Genomic DNA, 24,451 nt, shown 5'->3' with positions numbered 1-24,451 from the left:
GCTCAGGTCCAGCTAGATCAATGCAGAGGCTCGTCCTGCATCCAGTGAGCTCTGCAGATGTTCCGTAACGGTCTAAAGGGCAGTTTCAGTTCTGTGTCGTGGACGGTAGCTATTTTGAGCGGTGTCTAGCAGATTATTGGCTTCAATGAAGGTGGTGAGAATGGAGTTGATACAAGCTTTGGTTACCTTAGATATCAAAGGGCAAAGGTAGGAGGAAGATAGGGCGAAAATTCTCTGGCTTGTAATCGTCCAAACTGGGTTTTTTAAGTAGTGGACTCACCTTAGCGGGTTTCCAGGAGAGGGCAACTACAGCAGAGATCATAGACAGATTTATAAGATCACAAAAAGGGGGAAGGAGCTGAGGTAGGAATTCCTGAACCTGATCAGGGTTGAGGGGATCCGCTGGGGGTCTAGATTTAATTTTATTGCAAATGTTGCACATGACTTCTTTGGAGAGTGCAGGAAAAGTGGAGAGTCAAGGGACGGTGCTAGGCTGAGATGGGGGGCCTGCTATGATTGAAGTGTGCGGAAATGTTTTGTATATGTTCTCAAGCTTCTTAATAAAGAATACGGCCAGTGCCTCACATTCCTGATTGGAAGAGAGGGGGAATGTGTTAGGTTTCCCTGAAGATGTGAGGTCCCTTAAGTAAGGAGAAGATACATTTTGCAGGATTGCTGCTATTTTTAATTTTATTCGTAAAATAATCAGCTCATTCTTTCTGAATGGACTCATGGCATTTTTTGATGGCCACCCAATATTGTACTTTCAGGACTGGGTCATATTGCGTCTGCAAGCCTATTTCAGGGCTTTGCAAGTTTTCTGGCCTGAGCCAGATTGTTATTGAACCATGGGCTCAACTGGGTTCTACAACTGTGGGACAACTTGGCAGGAATAAGAGTGTCAAGGGAATGTGTGAGCCAATCAGACGGACTGCTATCTGCCCGTCAGGGTTATCTGGAAGACTAGGTGCTTGACAGCGGTGATTATTACCTTCATTTCTGCCTACGTCTTAAATGTGAATGCTATTTTTTGTGACACTGTATGTTGCATATTGTACAATAACTATATATGCTTTGGGACAGTCTTTCCATTCATTGGATGTTAAGCAGACTTTCGGATAATACCTTGCCTCAATCATGCTCTTGAGATGTAAGGGGGTGGGAAAGCAAATAGCTTTTGGCCTTGTTTTAAGGCTGGTCTCAGGTCAGGCTCCAGTTTCTAAATAAACTGTAGATTAATAGATTGTCTGATGCATACGATTGTTTTATCAAAATCTAGTTGAGCTGTATCCTATTTAGACCATAGGGAAAACTGTGAGAGGTAATGTGATTCCTGCACCATCATTGGGTAACAGTTTTATTGCTGAAGTTTATCAGTATGTAGAGTACAGAATCTAAAATGAGCTTGCAGGTAATATGACCTATGCTTTAGGACTAGCATCCACTACATAACAAGGCTGTCATTCCACAAAAGAAATTTTCTTAGCTGAATAATGGTTTCCGTCTTGGGGATCTTGGTCATTGATGACTGAGTCACCCTGCTCCACTTCATGGCAGTTGTCTATAAGCGCTTCAGTAGACAACTAGGGGTTGACCTAAGTTCACAGGTTTTTTGGGGCTGCAAGGCTGTATGTCCTAAAGAGACTGTACTGTTCCAAGCTCTGTCAAAGTAAATTATCTGCATATTCAACCTTCATTATGCTTTTGAAGTATTCAGGATCCTGCTGGAATAATTCTTGTGGTTATTAATAAAAAGGATTTCTATTATGGTCCTCAAGTCTTTCTCTTTCAGTGTTGTTCCTCCTGCTCAGAATTCTTTTCAGTAGATAAACGCTCTAATATAATGCTTGTGTAAGACTAAAGCTTTCAATATGCATTTTTGACATAATTTCTTTTATTCGTATATTTACTTTTATTCATTTTGTCAGGCATAAAACAATGCAGCAAGCAATGACTGCAGCAGTGGCTACACTCAGATTTATGCCACCTTTTCCCTAATCACCATCTACAGATAAAACTTTAAAACCGAAATTGTTGTCTTCAAAGAGAATCCATGCGTCCTGATATGATTTGAGGTCTATTGTGTTTCTTTCAGTTGGGTCTCTTTCAAATAGGAGATACCTGTGTGCCATACCTTGGTGCCTAAGTGGACATGATCTCTCAGAGAGATTGGTACACAAAGGGCAAGCTAAAGGGCTAGAAGAGGACAATGAGGATGAAAAAGGGGCACCAAGAGGTCGGGGGAAGGAAAGAAAAGGGCCTCTGTTCTATGGACTACGTGTGACAACGGAAGGAAGGAGTAGAGATGCTGCATGTAGAGAAATATGGATATAGTTTGGTGGTGAGGAGAGGAAATTGAGGTGTATAATGTGAAGGTAATGTTAACATGAGTTTAGGAAGCTTCCTCTTTATATGAAATATCAAAATGAGACCTATATATATTATGCAAAGAGTCCAGGGGTTCTCATATGAATGGACAGGGGCTCGCTCTAGCAATCCCTAGATGCTCTTCTAGGGGGTTGTGTGGTCGAGCAGCCTTAGACTTATCAGAGAGGAGTGTTATACATTCAAAAATACACATAATAGTCAATAAGGGAGACATATGACTCAAGGATCCACACCAATTCATAAAAATAGCACGTATCTTTATATATATATATATATATATATATATATATATATATATATATATATATATATATATATATATATATATATATATATATTTTTTTTTTTTTTTTTTTTTTTTACACAAAGCATCCTCGAGATGAAAGCGCACTCCAACACCAGCAATATTTTCGAGGCGGAACTGCATTTATTCATGTGCAAGGTTGGTTCTATAGCCAACAATAAGCTAGTTTGGAGTGCATTTTCGAATCGAGGGTGCTTTGGAGAAAAAAAAAATATATACATATGAAATTACTCAAATGTTTACCGTTTTTTACTTATTGTGGTATTTAACTTCCTATGTATTGCTAGAAGTTAGTTTTGATACAAAGCTGTATTCATACAGCCTAACAAACATTTTTGTCAATATCCAACAAAAAAGACAAGTATAATGTGTGCAATCCGATGTAAAATTCTCTTAGAAGTATATCTTCACTGTCTATGGATAAAGTCATGTGACTCACAGGAGGAGTGTGCAATTGGGTGAATAAAACATTAAAAAAGTAAAGCTGGAGCGGTGCTCATTTGGCATCAAGAGCACTAGATGCTTGAAACGCGTCATTGTTGAGAGGTTTTAGGAAATAAAAACATTGCCTAACCTGAAAACTGTGGAGTCCGTCTCTTTATTTCGTCGTCTAGGAGGTTGTGAAGATTGCTGTGGATATATATGTATATATGCACCAGAACCAATTAATTCAAGGTAAGAATGTTTTTCAATAGAAATGCCTTTGTAATAAAAAATTGGGCGCTTAGTGCAATATTCAGAAACTGCAACATTATCTTATGGGAGGAAAATGCGGCATTCAGGTACAGTACATCGACTTATGGGACCAGTATCCAGGAGTTTAGGTGAGTGGTGGACAAGGTCCAAGGCTGCACCAGCAGAACACAACCAGCGGCACTAGGGTAGCCGGGTGCAGGGGTGCAAAACAGCATCAGGTGCCCCATGTTACTCTACCAGTCTTTGCGTAAAGAGGCTGCAGGCTTTCATTGGAAGGCCAGAGGTGTCTTTAACTACATCCGTGCGGTGCAGATTTACCGCCGGTGCTGAGCCCTAATGAAAACGGGCGTGGTCATGACGGAACGGTTCCGTCATGAGCACAGCTCAACCGATGCATATGTCGGAACCGTTCCGTCATGAGCATTGAAGGGGTTAAGCATTGGGTTTTCCTTACTGGGAGCAATCACAGTAGAGGGGGCCTGCGTGCAGAGGCTGCGAGCAATGTTGGAGAGTTCACTGCTGGCAAAGCCAGGTGGACTAAGTCTCTGGAGGGCTGGGGAACCACGGTGACACTGTTGGCCCACTTCCACTCCTTCTTGGAGCGACGGGTGCAGTAGTGTCTGCAGGTGTCGTGTTTCTACAGTCACAATAATCTTAGGAGTCTTTATTTGCCGACCGGGTGCAAGGAAGCAGGTCCGGCTCTTTTCTGGAGGTCTTGGTTCCTGTGTGATATGCTGGCAGGTCTCCCAGGCTTTGGGACTCAACAGCTGCAGGACAAGTTGTCTTTTGGTGCAGGCAGGTCAGCAGGGTTGGCGCCAAGTCAGTTGCAGGGTCTTCTGTTCTTGCAGTTTCGACTCTTCACTTCTTGCAGTTTCGACTCTTCACTTCCGTCTTGTTCTTTCAGGTCGGCAGGATCTGTTTCTCTGGTGCCAGGGTTTCCCCTAAATATTGAATGTAAGGACGTTAGGGGAGTGTAGGGTAGCTGCAAATGTACTTCTGCACCTTGTGGTCACTGTGCCATATATGACTGCTTCCTTTAGGAAGTGGGCATAACCCTGTCCTAAAATTCCTAAGTTTGCCATCACAAAGATGGCCACTTCTGAAAATGTCAGATTAGGCCATCTTAGGGGTGGTACTAGCCTAGGGTTGGCACGCCTACCTGACTAGCTAATTTTCCCACCTGTCCAGGTGCACAGGCCTCGGGACAAAGGGAGTCGGCTTCTTCTCCTGTGAGAGGAACCAGATTTGCATATTTAAGGCAGGCCTTCTTTGACGCTCCCTTGCCTTGGATTGCTTATCAGCAGATCAGCCTGAGGGAGGGGGTGTGAATACCTTCTTCTCATGCAGGCTTTGTTTCTGACCTCCTGAGAGAAGAGGCCCTCACCCTGAGTGTTCAGAAATCTGTCTCTGGTGGCAGTTTGGCATAGACTAGTCAACCATCACACCAGGGCCTGGCAGGTTTTCAGGTGGCACCTCTAAGGTGCCCTCTGGGTGCATGTACTCGCAAATTCACCACTGGAATTAGGGTGGGTTTGCAAATACAAGATGTTTGATACCAAACATCCCTATTATCAGTGAAGCCATCATGTAGCCAGAGAACTCTTTTTCACCAGTGTCCAGCACATGGATTTTAAAGGCTCATTGATCACTTGTACTGGCAGCAATGGAACTGACCAGCAGGGGGCATATCTGCTCATGCAGACATGTCCTCTTGTATAATATAAGACACCCTGCAGGAATGCTGACTTACATATATTTCATGAATTGTGTTAGGGGACATAGTACACAGGAATGTGTGTCATGTTGTGTTTTCACTTTTGTCTGCACCAAAACATGCAGCCTCCAATTGGCAGCCTCATGAGTTTGTTGAGGGGTCACTTAGGGTGGTGCAACTCATGCTGCAGACCCAGGAGACCCACTTTAGTTCCTCAGTCCCTAGGTAACAGGGGTCCCGTTTACTAGGGACTTACGGTGAGTGCTAAAGGTATTGCAAATTGTGAATACAATTGTACAGTTTTGAGGGAAAGACATCTGGCACTGGGGACCTGGTTAGCTGGATCCCAGTGCACTTCCAGTTGAAATCACATCATGTACCAGGCAATAAGTGGGGGTGACCATGTCAAAAAAGGGGCACTTTCCTACACTGAGAGAGGGATTGGATAGATGAGTTATCTGCATGATGTGACATGTTGGACATGGCCTTACTTGCAGAGCATCTTTGAGATTTCAGAACCCCAATGCTGCTGTGCTCACTGGTCCATTCTAATGGGGTCAGTATGAGGTTTTTGGGGCTGATTCCTGTGAAAGGGGTAGATTTTCTCTCTATGAGTTGAGGCATCAAACCTCCAGAACGATTCCCATTAGTTGCCTAAGAACATTGAATGTGACTTCCCCTTATTTGATGAGCTTTATGTTGGTCTCTGTGCCCACAATAAAGCCGCGATGACTATCTTGGTACCGCTTTGCTGCAGTGCCAGTTTTCCAGGGTATAATCATTTCTCAGAGTTAGGTTCCTCTTTCTTTTAGCAACACTCAGTGCACATCTCCTGTATTGTGTGCTCTGTTGTAAGTGGTCTCTTCTGGTTTATCAGCAGGCAAATCCGGTCTTGGTCCCAATGACCTGATGTATTGCACCACCATTTGTGATGCCTGTACTTCTACTAAAGTTCTGCAACTTGCCCTGATCTACTTAGTTCTCACACCCCACGTTCACTCTCTCAGGGCTACTTACTGGATGCCTCTCAACCGATGACCCTGCCAGAGCCGTCAATCAACAGTTCTGATCTGAGTCAATCTTGGCTGTCATCTGATGCTCTGTGACATTATGCCATTTGAGGAGGATGCCATCATCCCACTCTCTGCAGTATCTTCATTAAACTTACCAGAATGTAAGCCAGCATTTTGTTCCCCATCATACGCTGTTTCCTATTAGGTGACACCACTGCACCAATGGTCTTTCATTCTGGCACCAATAGTCTCTTTAAGGATGCTCAAACGGGAGCCTACCGGAGAGATGTCTGCCATGTTTAAACATAATTTGCAAACATTGCTTTCCTAAGCCTTTGCTGTTCTTTTTTTAATTTTTTTTTTATACGATATGACTTCTAATGTTTCAACGATGTTCATAAATGTCCATCTTCTAGAAATGTTTTAAGCAGTTGCAAGGCATAAGTTCAAGGGTTTGCAAGCACCATCTGGGTGATATAGCTGATGTCCACTAGCCTGTCCTATTGAGAGCTCTGAATTGGTCTTATATTTTGAATTCAGTTGCTGGCACTTTGGAATACATTCGAAGTGCATGGATTTTGTGCGATTATCCCTTACAGGATGTGGTACATAACTAAGCTGGAGGTCTGCTGTTTACAAAAATGGTTCCTTACTCTATATTTGTTGTCCAGACATTTACAATCTCTGATATTGGTGTTAAACTACATACACATTCTTTCAACTGTAATATAGCGTTAATATATATAATTAAAATGTAGTATATGTAATTAAATTGAGTAAATCCATATAAATTCACAGGACATACTCTATTGGCCATTCTGATTTTGGAACGGATATGGCTCCTTGGCAGATTATCAGGCTATTTGTCTGTCCTCACAATTCAGTTCCTCTCATGAGTTTGATAGCTCAAGTCATCCTGCCCTTTGGCTTGTACAAGATGGAGTTCCCCAATTCTTCCTAGATGCCACCTGAATGCAGAAACATGGCTACTTTATGAGTGTAACACTGTCTTAATTAACAATTGAGGACTATTGGATACTTAGAAAACATTTAATTGTAGTCTTAGTATAATGCGAAGGAGGTGGCTTGGGAAGCACTGAATGGGCAGATTGTTGGTGACAAGAAGACCATAAGTGTGTTCACATGTTATTTCATTTTTTTTATTTTTGCAGACGATGAAAACTATGAGGTGAGCAGTGATGAAGAGGATCTTCCTTTCAAGTGCTTCATATGCAGAGGGTCCTTCAAGAGCCCAGTTATCACAAAGTGAGTTGCTCTGGTCTCAAGACTGGAGGTAATCCGTTTTTTCGCCACAAGAAAAGTCCTAACATTGTGCGCACTGATTTACTTTCTTTAAAGATTACTGAAAGGATTTAATGTCCTTGTGAGATACTTTACTGTTTGTGACATTAGATAGAATACAGACAAAGTGATGTACCATTAAGGAGTTTGTCCAAATGAGCAAGGAGAGACGTTTTAAGATATTGTACCCTCATTTTCTTTTAAAGCTGGACAAAGGAGCAAGACTGGCTCATAAATTGGGTCTCTGCAGAGAATGACACTGCTCAAGATATTTGCCCCAACCACTGATATGTAGACTCTGTTGTACTAAGCAACTCCCACTCTGAATAATATAGGTTTGTGACACAAGTTGGGATTTGGTACATTTCTTAGATAGGATGTCATCCCAGGCCCCTCTTCTACATTATACTAATGTTTCATTGTTATTTTATTTTTATAATGACAGATCTGTACCGTATGACAATTATATTGCTTGTTAATTCAGTAGCCTTTTTACTACTATCCACTTTTGTAGCAGCTTGGACTTGAACAAAATTCCATACTTGAAGAATAATGCCTCTACATATATTCCTGATTTACATGCTAATAGTACGTTGCTTTTACATGAATCTAAATACATTTGCCTGCCAGGGATGTATTCACTGACTTTGATAATGTTGATATATTAACTTTATAATGGCTACTTGGTTAGTTGAAATAGGAAGCACAGGCCTAATTTGAGGCATAATGCTTCGTCTCCTACCATAATCTGCATATTCATAATTTTATTTAGCACATTACTGTCAAAACAAATTAAATCTGCTGGTGTTTCTAAAAACAAAGGTGGTGGATCACAGGTAACAATCAGTGCCACATTTGTCAAATAAGATTTTAATATTGGTGTGAATGTGTACATTTCATATTTGATGTTGGATCTACACAAACCAGCCAATCACACTTGCACTGTGAGAAGTTAGCCTGGCATATGATGTCCACTAGTTCTACTGGGCACCTTGCACCAGTCTAATCGACCCTTATTGATGGCGGTTGTAAAGTCAACCTTATAGAAAGCTATCCTAGGGGTAGCAGTGACGAGCAGTCTTCAGGCTAAGACTTCAGAGAGCGAATTAAGCAAGTTGATTTACCAATTATAATCCCTTGCGTACCAAATAAAAGCACACCACACAAGGTATATATCAAATATATATGTATTTATTCTAAACACAACCCCTCTGCACTCTTTATGAGGTCCGAGGTAAAAGTACAATACAAGTTACTTAATTCGCATACAATAAGTTGCCCAGTATACGTTTTGCCCTAGGGACCTCTCAAACCATGTACTAAAATTGTGGTATAAGAACCATGTGAGAATTAGAAAGCAGGCCTGGGGCCTGTGGAATCGCTGGGGCTACTATAAACAACCAAAGGTTAGGATGTAGGAGGCCCACGGGAGACCCGTGCAGTGACTAAACACAGGCGCGGGTTACCATTGACTTTCTATGGGAAACGAGCAAGTTACAAATTTACAATTTAGGGACACTTCTAAATGAACAACAATGGAACCCTTTTAGACTTAGACACTAGGAGGGCCAATACCCTCGAGACTTCCAGAGTACTCGTGTTACCTCACCCAAGGAAGGCGGGTGCATAGGTCTCTTTTGGTGTCGGGTTTCGTCGTCTATTTCAATGGAGATCTGCAAAGAAGTGCTGCAGGCGACCAGAGGAAAAGTGTCAGGGTGGATCCAAGGGTGGATCGAAGATCTGTAGAACCTGAAAGCTGAAGGGACAGAGTCTGGGCCACTTGCCAGTGACCCGGGTGGCGATAGGAAGATACCACCAGATGTCGGGTGATTTCTGGTGAAAAGGTGAAGTTTGTCTCTTCAGCCACGAGGACCAGGAGGCGTCGACAACGATCAGGAGCTGGATTCGAGCTGTCCCACGAAGGATCTAGTTGACTGCGGTGTCGGTATCCGGAGTGGACCCAACAAGTCTTGGCAAACGCAACCCACGCAAGATGTCGAGATGGGCTTCGGTGTAGACCAGCAAGGTCTGGGGAACTTATCCTTTGCAGGGAAGTTGGAGCAAGCCTGGAGCAACCAGGAAAGCAAGTTAGATTCAAAGAAAAGTCTTCGGGGGGCTCACTAGCCAACGGGCAAGGAACTGCGAAGACACGTCGAGCTGAAATGCAAAAGCGGGGCCCACGAGACACTTGTGGAGTGTGGGCCTCTGAGCTTTGGTGCAAATGGTGCTCGGTGCTGGGGTTTCAAGCACCCCAATGCACAACTTTGAGATACCTCGGGAAGTAGGTGCATCTTGCAAAATGGAGATGTCCAGGAGTTCTGGTCCCACGTCTCTTGTGTCAGCCACGGGTCTCAGCTTTGCTGTGAACGAGGGTCGGGGTCAGAGATGAATGGAAGTCTGTGTCTTGTGTCGCAGATTCTTCGGGATCTGGCGGGAGCCTCAAAAATGCAGACCGGCAAAGTTGCTGTTGGTGCCTGTTTGAACAGGGTGGTTACTCCTTGACCACAAGCGAGATGTCTTCCATCTTCCAGTCGAAATGGAACGTCGAAGGTCCAGGATATATGTTTCAGAGTTTCGTCCAGGGTAATCTAAAGTCCTAGGGAGTGGGATCCTATACTTATACTAAGTTTAGGGGTTGGACTAACTTTAAGGTCCCTCCTATGTGTGGACCTGGGGTGGGGGTGGTTACACCCCTTCCCCTTTGTCCAGTTTCGCGCCAGAGCTGGGGCTGAGTGCCCCAGCAACCGGTTTGAACTGGGAAATGCATGGAGCACCTAGAGCCTGTCTGGGGAGGTGCCAGCACCTCCCTGGGCAGGAAACCTATTGTCCAGGCCTTCCTTGCCGAAGTTTCGTTCAGCAGCAGGAGGACAGACTCGTGTCTGTGGCAGCAGCATCCATTTTGTGATGCTGAGGCTCTGTTTAACTTTAACCGGGTAAACCAGTAACAACATGTCTTCTCCCTCTAGAAGGGTGGAATGCTATCCCCGCCGCCGGAACTGGCGGGGGTAGTATTCCAAAGTGTTTGACACCTTACACGACATGTTTTGATTAAGCCAAACCAAAGTTAACATTAACCACGGGGATTATAATGCACTTAAGAGTATATGGTATGGCTATATCATAGAACAGCTATAAGGAGATGGTTCCGAAAGCTGCAGAGGGGCTCAGCTCATGCTAGGGCACCCTCTCACATAAAACCAAGCACTCTGCCTCCAGGATTGTCAAAGCCTGCCATAGGAGTGACTTATAGGTGTATATGTGTCTATATGCATATATAGATATAGGTATACTATATCTAAGTAAGGGGTGATTACACCACCTTACCCCGGCTGTGTGAACAGACCTGTGGTGTCAGTTTGGGAGGCAAACCAGTGGTGGCACAATACATGCTGCAGCCCCTGGTAGGCCTAGGGTGCCCCTATGCCCTGGGTACCTATGGTACACTATACAGGGGCGCACAAGGGTGACCCAGTAACCAATCTGGTATGTACCTAAAGTACATGATATTAATTTAGAGAGAGAACAGCTGGGCTGTGGGCCTGATTAGCAGGTCCACAGCCACACTAAAGTCGAAAAACCAGAGAATCACAGCAAAAAGTGGGGGTAACCATAGGAAGCAGACCTTACTCTCCCACATGCACCACGAAAAAAAATGAATATCTGGTCAAATTCATCATGGGTGCTTCTTATTTCTCACCTTGATACTTGTATAATGTTATTCTTTCAATTATTATGTTGAAAACATGCCAATTGGACTGCATGACCTTCATTTTGGTTCTATTTATAGTAAGTTCATGATTACGCCGTAAAGTTTTAGAGCCTTCAGTTGCCATTGCAGAACAATGGGTGTATGATAGTTAATGACCAAGTCATCAGCTTAAAGAAGGGAGTTGATTGGTGCACCATTGATTATTGGATTATTACCATTATCTTTCGACAGGGTAGAAGGTTATCATGTATAAACAGTGAGAACAATAACGGGATGGGTATGCACCCATGCTTGAGACTGTTATGCAAGATCACCTTTATAGCATACACCTTTCAAGGCCTACATTGATTTGAGCCCATGTAATATTAAAAATTTAAGTAGGCCACTGTGGCTACCCTGCCTGGCTATCTTGGCCCAGGTCAATTGACAATCCAACACATCAAACATCAACAAACGTATGTATAAGCCACCCATAAAAACGGAAACACAGATAATATAATCCATTATTAAGATATGATGTAAGGGTGATTGCTCAAATCTAACCGCACGCACCACTCCCGGGCCAGCAAACACGATTGCAGTCTCTCTCTCTCGCTCTCCTCGTCTCTCTCTTTCTCGCTCTCTCTTTCTCTCTCTGTTTATTTATTTATTTTATATTTTTATTTTATTTATATTTAATTTTATAGAGCGCACAGCTACCCGGAGGTTTCCCGGCGCTAAACCAGTGAGGAAGGTGTACAGTTGCAAAGATTATAGATCAAAAAGCCACGTTTTAACATCTCTTCGGAACTTTAGATAGTTGGATTCAATCCGAATAGACAAAAGGAGAGAGTTCCAAAGGGATGGGGCCAGAAAAGCAAAAGATCGACCTCCCATTCTAGCTCTCTTCGTCCTGGGGATCAGAAGTTTGTTGACTGGATGAGCGAAGAGTGCGGGAAGGAAGGTACGGATGAATAAGAGATATCAAATTCTGGGGGGCCTTGCCAGTGTTAATTTTATGTACAAGACAAAGAGCCTTGAATTTACAGCGATTGTTAATGCATAGCCAGTGAAGGCTACGACGGTGCAGGGATGTGGAGGATTTATAAAGTAATTTACACAGAAGACGGACTGCCATGTTCTAGACCGTTTGTAATTTCCGGATAACTTCTTTGCCCGCTCCCAGAAAAAGAACATTACCATAGTCCAGGCGAGACTATGGTAATGTAATAGTAATAGTCTGTCTCACTCTTTCCCTTTCTCTCGGGCCCCACACAATACGGAGGCTATTGTTACATCACAGGAGAAGTGCAAGCATTTCCAAACTGATCTGCTGCAAATCCTACACAACGCCACTCCAAATCCCATGACGGGAATCGCAACCGACCCCATCGCGAGAGCAGGGTCAGCTGTTAGTTTCTTTTCGTGACACTCTCCTCCGTTTTGCCAAAAGCAAGGCAAGCCCTCTTATTTACAGTTGCTTATGCGTGTTTGCATTGCGCCAGGGTTGCAGAGCAGCCTTTTGTCCCCTTAAGGTGCCTTCTTACCGTCTCTCTGTTTATTTTTGCTGGCTCCTGTGTGTCTTTTTTTGCTGCATGGTTCTGTTTCTCTACGAGGTGCTTTTACCCACAGACCTCCTCATCTCACGAGGCCCTAACCTCTGACATGCACCCGGCTTGCTGGCTTCAAGCCTGTCCCTGCAGCTCGGCGTAGGGTGACCAACTGGCATGGGTGCAAATTCAGTATGGTGAGTGTAAAAATTTAGGACAAAGGGCCAAAATTAGGGACAGGAGGTCAAAATTCAGGACAAAACATCGGGACAAAAGGTAAGTTTTACAGACACATCAAAGGAGGTCGCGCAATAGTGAATAATTAAGCACATCCATATCCAAACATATTCAACCATTTGCAAACCTATCCATCATGTATTCTTCCATCCATCATTTCACACATCCATCCCTCCATCCACCCTTTCACTCATCCATCCATCCACCCTTTCACTCTATCCATTGGTACACTCATCCATTCGCTCTTCCACCTGTCCATCCATCCATCCATCCATCCACCCATCCATCCATCCAGCCTTTTAACCTTTCACCCATCAAGCCATCCTTTCACTTACTCATCCATCCACCCAGTCACTCATCCCTCCACCCATTCAGTCATCCATCCATCCATCCTCCCTTTCTCACCATCGACCCTTTCATTTAGCCATCCTTCCTTCCACCCATCCAGCTACTCATCCACTCATGAATCCATCCATTGACCCTATCAGTCATCCATCCACCCTTTCACTCCTTCACTCATCTAACCATCCTTTTGTCCATCTACCCTCCCTTTCACTCACTCATCCATCCATACATCCACCCTTCACTCATCCGTCGATCCATTCACCCTTTCACTTGTCAATTCATCAATCCATCCATCCATCATTTCACTCATCCATCCACCCATTTACTCGCCCATCATCCACCCTTTCACTCGCCCATCATCCACCCTTTCACTCGCCCATCATCCATCCTATCACTCATCCATCCATCCTATCACTCATCCATCCATCCTATCACTCATCCATCCACCCTTCTACCCATCCATCCTTCCACCCATACATCCATCTTTTTAGCTTTTCTCTTATCCATTCTTTCACTCACATAGATCCATCCTTTCTTTCATTATCCATCCATTCACTAATCTATCCAGCCATCCACCCTTCCCTTCACTTACTCATTCACCCACCGTTTCATATTAATTACGAGGTGAGCCTTTGTCTGCAGAGTTGCAGACAGAAGAGGCTCATCAAGAACGTCACCCCTGCTCTAGTTCCTAAAGCAAGGCGTGGGGCAGGAAAGGGTTCACCATGCCCTTGCACATATGCAATCTGAGTCATGCATGATGCACAGTGCCAGGCCATGAGGTGACTCTGACATGGTGTGTTTCCCAGGGCTTTAAGTGGGATGAAAAAATTGGGGGGTCTGTGTGATGTAATTAAGGGCGTGGCCTAAAACACCTAAGCTAAAAATCTGTGCTTAGTATAGTATACCGCCTGACTGGTATTTTGCCTCTTGTCATTGTATCCAGATATATAACACAACAAGTAACGTTACACCTGCAACAAGCCAGACCTATTGGCTTTGTTGTTAGTTGCATTAAAAAAAGGCATCAATCATGGTGGGGCTAGGGAGCTTGGCAGATGAAGAGGCATGAAGAGAGCTTGCAACACGGGGGAGATAGCAACAGGGAGTGCTGTAGTGGAACGGTGAGTATTTGGCAGGGGGAGAAGCACACAAGGAAGAGGGATAAAAAAAAATGCATTCTCATAAAGCATCTAAAAAAAAAGGGAGTTCACTAAAAGAGAAGGTTGGAAGACAGCCAATCACACAGAGGACAAAGAGAAGATGGACAGGATGGGACAAGTAAAGACATTAAATAAGAAAAAGTAAATGAGAGAAATAATAAAGCCAGCCGATGGTGAGCTACAGGTGGGCTGTAAGTCCCTGTAAGTTCTTGGAGAGCCCACAATAGGTATTCTGCATCCAGCCAGATTGTGCTGCATAGTACACTCGTTCTATAAACACCCAGTCCACCTCATCCTTTCCATATATAGACCCAAATCTAATGTTCATGCAGTTATTATAATACTCTAGTAACTGGAAAGTGGATGATTAGCTTGGGTGGGTTAGAAAGTTGGGAAACAAAAGCAGCAGGGAGAAAAAGCTAGGCAGGAGCATGCAAAACAAAATTGACACGCACGTTCGCACCGCATGCTACTGTTCGCACGGATTTTTGAGCACAAAACGTACCACCGGTGCAAAGTGACAGTGTGATTAGCATTTTTATGCCATTTACAGAACCCTGTGAAATTTCATGGAATTTTTTTTAACTCTGTGGGATTCAACAGAGTGAAATTCTACGACTTCTGCCTAGGCCTAGTGATGAACCGGGTTCGAGTTCCAGCCTTGTCTCAACAGCCTGTGATTCTGGGCAAATCACCTCTTCTCCCGGGAACTTATATAGCAGATGCTCATGTTAAGCGCTGTACTGCCTTTGGATCAAGTTTGCGCTGTATATAACTGCAAAATAAATAATATACCGTCTGGGCACTCCAGTAGTCTCCTGCTCTCCCGCTTTTTTCAAAGTAATGTAAAAGAGAAGCTGGAACTGGGCACCTCTTCTAGATTGGGAGAACTACTGCCACATTATCGAACCTCCACATCCGGGACGGCTGCCATTACTCTCTCAGTAGACTTTTTTCACAGAATACATTTTCAGCTACATGTATTGTTTTTTTTTTTTTTTTTTTTTTTGAAATAATTTTCATTGTAGCCATACCTGTACAGGTCGTTACACATAGAAGTATCATCATAAAATGTAGCAGACTTACAACATGCTTCGTCAATCTGTACACAGCCGTCATGCCCACACCCCGGGGGTTGGGCGGCGATGATGTCTCTGCTCGTCCATACCTGACGTTCAATATGGAGGAGTGGTCAATGTCCGGATTATTGTGCATGACTACTTTTATAGTCCTACTTAACTACGCGCTAATCCCCAACTCCCCGTCCCTGCGCAAAGCCCAAAACTCCCCCCCCCCAACCCGTCCCACCCACCACCACCTGCCTGAGGTCTCGTTGCGACCATTCCTGGATTGCTAGTGTCATCCCCCCTGCTGGTCCTAGGGCCTCAGCCCGCCTCCTCCGTCCCATCCGCCCCGGGAGCCTCCCCCTCATCATCAGCCTCGCTGTCCCTGAGTGCCTGCACCATTACTTCCCATGAGGTCGCAGTGTCAGCTGCTGTTGGGCTAGGGGTCCTACGCGCAAGCTGGTACCTATGTGTGCTGTCAGCCGTGGCCCATTTCAGAAATTCCTGCCGCCACCTCCGTGGAGTTGGCCCCACTCTCGCTTTCCAGTTCTTAGTGATCTCCCTCTTAGCCACCATCAGTCCCATGTCTATAAACTTACTCGTGAGTTTATTCTTGGGGGTATGGGGGAACCAGTGCAAAAGACATTCCGCTGGACCGTATTCTATGGATCTTTCAGTCACCTCATTCTGCACCTCTCCTATGTCCTGCCAATAATCCCGCAGGGCCGGGCATGCCCACAGCATGTGCACTAGTTCGGCCCCCTCTTCCAGGCCCCGAGGGCAGGCCGCTGTCTCATCTCCAAAATACCGCCTGATTCTGCCCGGGGTCATGTACGCCCTATGCAACACATAGTAGTGGATTAGCTGAAACCTAGCGTTCCTTGTGCTGTTGCGAGCCCTACGGACAATTTGCTCCCACGTTGTGTCAGGTATTTCCCTTCCTAGGTCCGCTTCCCATTTGGCTTTGAGGGACGCGAGTGCAGGGATATTCTCTCTGATCATTCGATTATAGAGGCACGTTACCACCTTGATCGTGCCCGCCGCCATCATGGTGTACTGGCACGCCGCTGCCGTCCCAGGTTCCTCCAGTCCCGTACCCCATTGGGCCTGCATCGCCCTGGTTACGGCTGCATGCAGCAGAAATCCCCCTCTCGGGATGCCGAAGCGTTCTATCAACTCCTGGAATGGGAGCAGTGCGCCATTTTCAAATAGGTCCCCAACCACCTGTATTCCTGCTTCCTCCCATTCCTGTAGGTGCGACCAGTCGCCGCCATGTGGTAAGGCCGTTAGCATGCCCAGGGGGATCTCAGGCGCATATGGGTGCTGGATACCTGCTCTCTTTTGGGCCCGGTTCCAGCATTGTCGGTACGTGCGCTGCTCCAGCGACAAATCCCGACTGTCCAGCCGCTGTTGGAGGGTTACATATGCCAGGACATGTCTGGGCGTCCCTCGTAAGCTTTCGTCCTCTGGGCCCCGGAACACCCTTGCTACCTCCTGCGTGAAGACTTGCAGTTGGGCAGCTAGGTAATAGAGCTCAAAGTCCGGCACCGCTAGACCCCCCTCATCTTTCGGGCGAGAAAGCGTGGCCAGCGCTACTCTGCACCGTCCCGCTCCCCAAATGAACGCCGTAATCTGAGATTTAAGTTGTCTAAAGAAAGAGCCAGGTAGCCAGATTGGGAGCGTCCGGAAATAATACAATAATCTCGGCAGGGCAACCATCTTCAGTAGGGAAATCCGGCCCGCCACCGATAGTGGTAATGTGGCCCAGAAGGCCATACTGCCCTTCAGTCCGCGTACGCACCGCCCCAGGTTGCCCTCAAGCAAGTCCTCTGGCTTATGATAAACATGGACCCCCAGGTATTTTATACAGGTAGGGTTCCAGGCCGCCTCCGATCGGTGTTGTGGCTGGGCAGCGCCCTCCAGTAGCGGGAACAAGCTCGTCTTGGGCCAGTTAACCCTTAGGCCCGACATCTCTCCGAAGCTCCCCAGTAGGGCTTCCGCTCTCTGCAAGTCCTCCACACCGTCGCAGAGGAACAACAATAAATCATCGGCATATAGCGAGATGAAATGGTGTCCGTCTCGGGCCCGCACTCCGCGAGTGTGCCGCCCCGTTCGGGTCGCAGCCGCCAGCGGCTCAATAGCCAGCGCAAATAATAGCGGCGAGAGGGAGCAGCCCTGACGAGTGCCCCGCTCCACTGGGTAGCGGAGGGATACCGTCGAACCCACCTTCACTCTTGCCATCGCCCCCGCATAAAGGACCTTCGTCCAGTGAATATAATCAGCACCCAGCCCAAAGCGCTCCATGACAGCATAGAGGTAGTCCCACTCGAGGCTGTCGAAGGCCTTTTCAATGTCGACCGAGAGGACCAGCTCCGTCCCTGCCCCGCCGTCCAGCCCGTCCATGATACGGACAAGCCTTCTGATATTCAGTGAGGTTTTGCGCTGTGGTATAAAGCCGTTCTGGTCGCCGTGTACAAGCCCCGTCATGTGAGGCAGGAGCCTCGCCGCTAGTATGGAGCTCAGGATCTTATAGTCCGTGGTGAGCATGGAGAGTGGTCGGTAGGACGCAGGGTCGCCACTCTCCCTACCGGGCTTCAATAGTGGGACCACTAATGCCTCCCGCATCGACTGCGGTAGCCGGCCCGTCGCCTTGGCCTCTCTATAGATGGTCAGGAGCCGCGGTGCCAGTACGTCCAGATATTTGTTATAGAACTCTATGGGGAGTCCGTCTATTCCCGGCGATTTGTTCCTTGCCATGCGCCGCACCGCCGATCGTATCTCCCCCACGTCAATGTCCGACCCTAAGTCTTTCGCCTGGTCAGCCTCCAGCCGGTGTAGGGGCAGGTCAGCCAGGAAGGGTTCCACCAGCCCCGTCCTGTCTCCCGGGGCACTCTGGTATAGGCCCTCGTAATATTTCTGGAAGCCGTTGACTATGCCCAGCTGAGTGTGTTGCACCACGCCCGCCGTGTCCCTCAGTTGGAGTATGGGAGCGCAACGTCTTGTGGAGTTCGAGAGCCATGCCAGGAGGGTGCCCGCCTTATCGCCGTCAACATGGGAGCGCAGTACATATCGCTTGTAGTCGAAGGCTCGGAGTCTCTCCACTTCAACGGCCACTGCCTCCTTGGCCGCACACAGAGCCTCCTGGAGTTCTGGGTGTCCGGGCCGCCCTTTCTCTGCCTCTCTAAGCTTAGTGTCCGCCTTAGTCAAGTCGCCCAACAATACTTTCCGCACGCCTACATAATCCTTGATACAGATACCCCTCACCACTACCTTAAAGGCGTCCCATTCCGTCGCTCTAGAGGTCGCCGTCCCTTCATTCTCCGCGAAATATAAGTCCACTCCTTCCGCTAGGGCCTCCCCGAAGAGGGGGTCCTCTAGGGTCTCAGGCCTCAGTTTCCAGAGCGGGATCCTGGGCTTCTCCGCTATCCACGCTAGCCGGATCAGGAGCGGGTTATGGTCTGAGATTGTTCTCGATAGATACTCTGATCCGGTGACGCTTGGCAGCACCCCCCGGGAGCAGAGTATCGTGTCCAAACGGACATGTAAATCATGGAGCCCGGAGAAAAATGAATAATCCCGGTCAGTCGGGTGTTGCCCTCTCCAGATATCTATTAGTTCCCAGCTCTCCTGCCATTCCCTCCTACCTCTAGATAGCCTATGAACTGGGGAGTCACGTAGGGGGGGGGGTGGGACCTATCCAGCAAGGGGTCGGCAATGGAATTAAAGTCGCCCCCCAGCAGGACCGGGCCCGCTAGGGAGTGGGCCAGCGTCCCTGACAGTGTCGCTAGGAAAGCCAATTGGTCCGTATTTGGGGCATATATACTAGCCAGCACAATATCTCTACCTTCTAGCTTCCCCTCCACCACCACGTACCTCCCGTCCTGGTCTACCCATTGGCGCGTTAGTTGGAAAGGGGTGCCCGCTCTAACCCATATGAGCACTCCCCGCGCATAGGCCGAGTAGCTGGTGTGAAAAACCTGTCCCCGCCATCTCCTCTGTAACGCCACCCCCTCTTGTCGTGTAAGATGCGTCTCCTGCAGCACTGCGATGTGTACTCCCCTCCGCACTAAATAGGCATGCACTTTGGGTCTACGCTGCATAGTGTGTAGGCCCCGGACATTCCAGGTAATACAGTTCAGCCCATTCACATTAGCCATTGTCCCAGTGGTCCAGTCGAAACACTCCCTCCAGTTCCTGCCCTTCGACGGTGGTGGTGCCCCTCCTGAACAAAACAAAGCATTTCAACAGCCCTACCCATGGTACACCCAGGGTCAACAACTTCAAGAAAAGTAAACAATCCCCAACTGTGGAACCCCCCCCTCCCCCAGAACAGGCCCCAATATTGAAATATCAGTCCCCATCCAAACTCCCATACCTGATGACCCAGGTCTCAACTACACAGCCGTAGCCGTGGGTGCCTTAAGGGCCTTCGGAGCGCGGCCTCGTCCAGAGGGGGGCTGCGCCGCCTTGCTCCCCGTCTCCTCCCCCATTCCTCATGACCACCCTGCACTGAACCCTTCGGTGTGCCCCAGCCCCCACTATGTGCATAGGCAATGGTTCCTCTCCCAGTCATTCAAACATTACCCATGCTGCATCGACAGAAGTTCATATGTTCAGGATCTCGTCCGCCGTTTGCGGTGTCACCAGCGGCCCCTCTGTGCGGTGAATCCCCGAAAGGTCCGACTCTGAACCAGAGGCCGATACGTGAGTGTCCGAGTCCGTGGCCCCCTTGGATTCAGGGCCCTCCGCTCGACCGAGCTTCTCGACTTCCAGTAGCGCGGCCTGCCGTTCTGCCTCAGTCTGGGAGGCCGTTGGTCCCAGCTTCCCCCGCCCTCGTTTCCATAGTCTCCTCGATTTCCGCAGCCGTTTGGGCTTGCGCTCCAGCTCCTTTTCCCGCTCTTCTCTTGCCTTGGCGCCATCAGTCCCGGCCTTGTATGTCTCCCACCAGTCCCAGGCTTCCGCTGATGTTGCGAAGAAGATCGCCTTGTCGTCCACCACTATTCTGAGCCTAGCTGGGAAAAGCAAGGAGTAGGCAATCCCTTCAGTCCGCAGTTCCTTCTTGATTGTGAGGAAGGAGGCCCGTTGCTTCTGCGTCTCAAAGGTGAAATCCGGGAAAAGTGTGACTCCGCTGTTCGCTATCTGGAAAGGGCCATCCTCTCGAGCTTTCCGTAGGAGCAAATCTCTGTCCTTGTGGTGCAGCAACTTGGCTATGATCGGTCTAGGTGGGAGCCCTGGCTTGGGCGGTCCCGAGGGGACCCTGTGTGCACGCTCCAGAGTGAAGAACGGCGAAAGCCCCTCCGGCGCCACCACTGACTTCAGCCATTCCTCCATGTAGGCAACCAAGTCCCCCGTCCCCTCCGTCTCTGGCACGCCTACGATCCGCACATTGCTGCGTCGGCTTCTATTTTCCGCGTCCTCTGCTCGCCGTTCCAGGGTGCGTATGCGGTCCAGGGCCTCCGTTAGCTTATTCTCCATCGCCTTGTGAGCCGGCGCCAGGTCATTGAGCGCCACTTCAGCATCCTTGACCCCGTCCTTTAGTTTGTCGTGGTCCGCTCGAAGCAAGCCCAGCCCCGACGCCACCTGCGCTATATCATTATGAAGCGCGTCTCTAGTGGCCGTTATGGCGTCCAAGATCCGATCCTGCAATCTCTGCAGGTCCGTCTGCTCAGCGGGGCCCCCCTCTGCCACATTCGATGTCGCCGCCTCCTCCACCTTGGCTTTCGGTTTCCCCATAGCCGCCGGCCTCCCGCTCTCGCCTTTCTCGTCCGCCTGTTATCCCCGGGCCTCCGCCGCGCGGTCAGGTCCTGCGCGCTATGGGGTCTTACTGCTCAAACACTGCTCCAGAGGGAGCGTCCGCCGTGGTGTCCGACCCCCGGGTGCCGTGGAGGATTGCTCTTACTCCCCTGGATTGGCGTGTTAGGCTGGTCGCGCCACCGGGAGTCTGGCGCCGTCAGAGATCCCTCACTGGCCCACGGGCTCCTCCGTTATGTCCCCACACGCTCTCCGGGCTTCCGCTGCGGGGGGAGGTGGGGGGCTAATATGTGCAGCGCCGTGCTCCGTCTCCCTGGGACCCCCTCTCAGGGCGGCCCCCCGCTCACCTGCTGGGTTGTCCGGCGCTCAGGGCTGGGCCGATGCTCCAGGTCTCGCTCTCTCGGCGAAGGAGTCTGTCCGGAAGCCGCGCCTGCAGCGGCGTATCCGGGTGGCTTTCTCCGTCCCCACTCGCACCCGCTGCTCACCGCGGCCGGGGACCAAGGATCGTCTCTCGCTGTGTGGGGGATCGTCGCTGCCGGCAACCGCGCCTCCTCAGTGTGCGCCGGCAGTGCATTCTGCTGTGCAGCCCACGGTTCTCCAGGGCGCCGCCGCGGCAGCCATCTTGCGTGGCACTGTTCGCCCCTCCGCTCCAGCGGCCGCAGCGATCGGCGGTCTTACTCGGCGCTGCGATTCCGCCAGCAGCCCAAATCTCGTCCAGCCGGTCACCGTTGATCCCTCTATCGGCGCCGGGGCACACACGGGCTCTCCGGCCCCTCTTTCAGGATTCTCGTGGGGAAGAGGCACGGAGCTCCGAGCTCACGCCGCCATCTCCCTCGGCGCTCAAGCCACGCCCCTCTCAGCTACATGTATTGGTAGCAGCTGGAAACAAAATAGGATGGCCGGTCTGAATAGTATGACTGTCCTGTTGGAGACATCATTGTTAAATGCAAAGGACTTTGTTTGCTTTCTGTGTGGTTACGAAAGGAAACCTCTGAAGGTTTACACCAAATGTAATATTGTTGCTTAAAAGCAGGTTTAATTATAGCCCTCTGTTGAAAAGAGACATTTGCTTGCTTTCCAACCCAAGCCCAGACTGACCCATTGTCATTCTGTGTGTGGCAATCAGCGGCATACAGAATGACAATGGGCGGGTGGGGCTGCTCTTGTGCTCCGAGGAGGAGTCCAAGGCGGCCCCATCAAGGGCCTAAGGCTTCTCACAGGGGAGCAGCGCTGCTCCCTGTGATGGCCAAAATTACGGACAAAAGGCGTCCGTAAAAGGGATCCTCATGGACAACGGACGTGAGGTCCAATTTACGGACTGTCCGTGAAATTTACGGATGGTTGGTCACCCCTTCTCGGCGCCCTGTCAGTCCGTGATTCTTTCGCCTCGTGTTTGCTCTGCAAGCCTGCACCATGCCTCCCAGGACCGCCGCCGCTCTCTGTTTCTAACTTCAGATCGGAGCCTGTCCTCGTGAAGCCCGGTCGGGAGGGCGAATCCCTCGCCTCGGTTTGTGTTCTTGCGCCTCCTGCTTGCAGGCTTCTCAGGCTGCCTGTGCTGTGATCGCCTCTCTCCTCGCTGCTGTGTATCCCAGCCCCTCTCCTTGTGCTCCTGTACCCAGAAAAAGAACTGTAACTTCCACACTGGTGCTATCCAACGCCCAGTCACTTAAGTTTGCTACAGATGAATGCCCTGTTCCCTTAGTTTGGAAGTTTGTGTATTTCTTTGCATTCTAACACTTGCATGCAGTCTCCCACACAGGTGCTCCTGCCTCACTGCATGCACTCGGCGATCTCTGTTTTGCCCACTTCCCTGGTCTTCTTTACCATGGTAGGGGCCTTTTATTAGCCCCTACCAGAACCCCGCACCACGCATTCCTGCTCGCACAGCTATCCTCTATGCTTATTCTTTCTACATAGGTGCTTTCTCGTTCCTGTACTCTTCTAGTGTAAATTTAGTTTTCCGTTTGTGATTCTTTTACTAAGAACTGTGTATACCAAACTTAACAACCATCTTACTGCCTGATGCCCAGTACCCTCGCAGCTTTTATTTCTCACCTTTTAATCGCCTTGGTTAACATTCGCCTAGAAGACGGTTTTAGTTGTGGGTTTGGCAGTTTGTATTTTCTTTGTGTGGCCCAGAAGTATGTAAGAGGCAGAGGCGCAACTAGAGCCACATTTCGGGGGGGGGGCTAAGAAAACATTTCGGGGGGGGGCTGAACTTTAATCAGTAGGCAGAGTGGAGCGCAGAGTCGAGCTGCAGGGGCTCTTACAAGGGCTGAAACAATAACAATGCCTAATTAACATTCAAATGGTCTTTAAACGACCTGTGAAACGTTCGGGTGCGGCTCTGTGTGTGCCAGGATCTGTCTCATTCCGGGCTGCCACACACGACTGGGGGGGGCGGGGGGTGGGGGGGGGGGGTGGGCTGAAGCCCGGTGAGTTCAATGGGTGTTGCGCGCCTGGTAAGAGGCACACATTACTGGCACGTCTCCAATCTGCTGAAACAATAAAATACATTACGTTTGGATGCAAGCTTTCCCACGCCACGTCTATCATTACAGTGTGTGATATTTGGGAGATGTGATGCTGTGACTCGTTTTTTGTATCACACTTTAAACTTTGAAGGTGTAATGTTATTTCAAAGGGGTGGGAGGTGAAAAGGTCTCTGCTTTGTTGTTGTTTTGTTGCCAGATGGCTCCTGCTTTCAGCATGTAAGACGTGATGGATGTTTTTGTCGAGGGGGCGTATTTTCCGACTGCATAGGAGGACCTTTAGCCGTCGCTCTGGTCATTTTCAAGCACGACCTTGCGGGAGCGAGCAGGGGTGCACCACAAGCACAAGTGCAGTGCTTGAAAATGAGCAGACTGCGCACGCAGCACTCCCAGGCTCTCTCTCCTCTCGCTTTTTTGTCTTTCTCTCTCTCTCTTTCTCTCTGTTTCTCCCACTCTTTCTCTCTCACTCTCTCACTCCCCCACTCCTTCTCATCTTTTTCTTTCTCTCTGGGCCCCACGCACTACGGAGGCTATTGTTACGTCACAGGAGCAGTGCTTCCCATCACTTCAGAGCTCAGGAGGGCACTTAGCTTCATAATGTGTCCATTATTGTGTATGTTTCGATGTATTTTGGAGCTTGGGGTAAGTGACTACAATGCCAATAGTGAACTAAGAGGCAAGTCAGTTGCCATGTGCACTCTTACCTATTACACATGAACAACTTTCCAGTGTATTAAATTAAAC

The 24,451-nt window shown here is 48.5% G+C and overlaps 1 protein-coding gene across 3 annotated transcripts in view; it reads left to right on the top strand.

The window, feature by feature from the left end:
• Nucleotides 1-24,451, top strand: part of LOC147716939 (E3 ubiquitin-protein ligase RNF113A-like) — a 419,377-nt gene that overhangs the window by 320,805 nt on the left and 74,121 nt on the right. For all 3 annotated transcript variants that reach the window (XM_086920462.1, XM_086920461.1, XM_086920460.1), the window contains one exon: nt 7,288-7,381. In XM_086920462.1, the coding sequence (XP_086776588.1) occupies nt 7,288-7,381 (94 nt within the window). The remainder of the gene's footprint in view (nt 1-7,287; nt 7,382-24,451) is intronic.

Source organism: Lissotriton vulgaris, chromosome 5 (assembly GCF_964263255.1).
Source record: "Lissotriton vulgaris chromosome 5, aLisVul1.2, whole genome shotgun sequence".
Classification (NCBI taxonomy): domain Eukaryota; kingdom Metazoa; phylum Chordata; class Amphibia; order Caudata; family Salamandridae; genus Lissotriton; species Lissotriton vulgaris.
The sequence above is the reverse complement of the archived record's forward strand: the minus strand, read 5'-3'. Positions and strand labels throughout refer to the sequence as shown.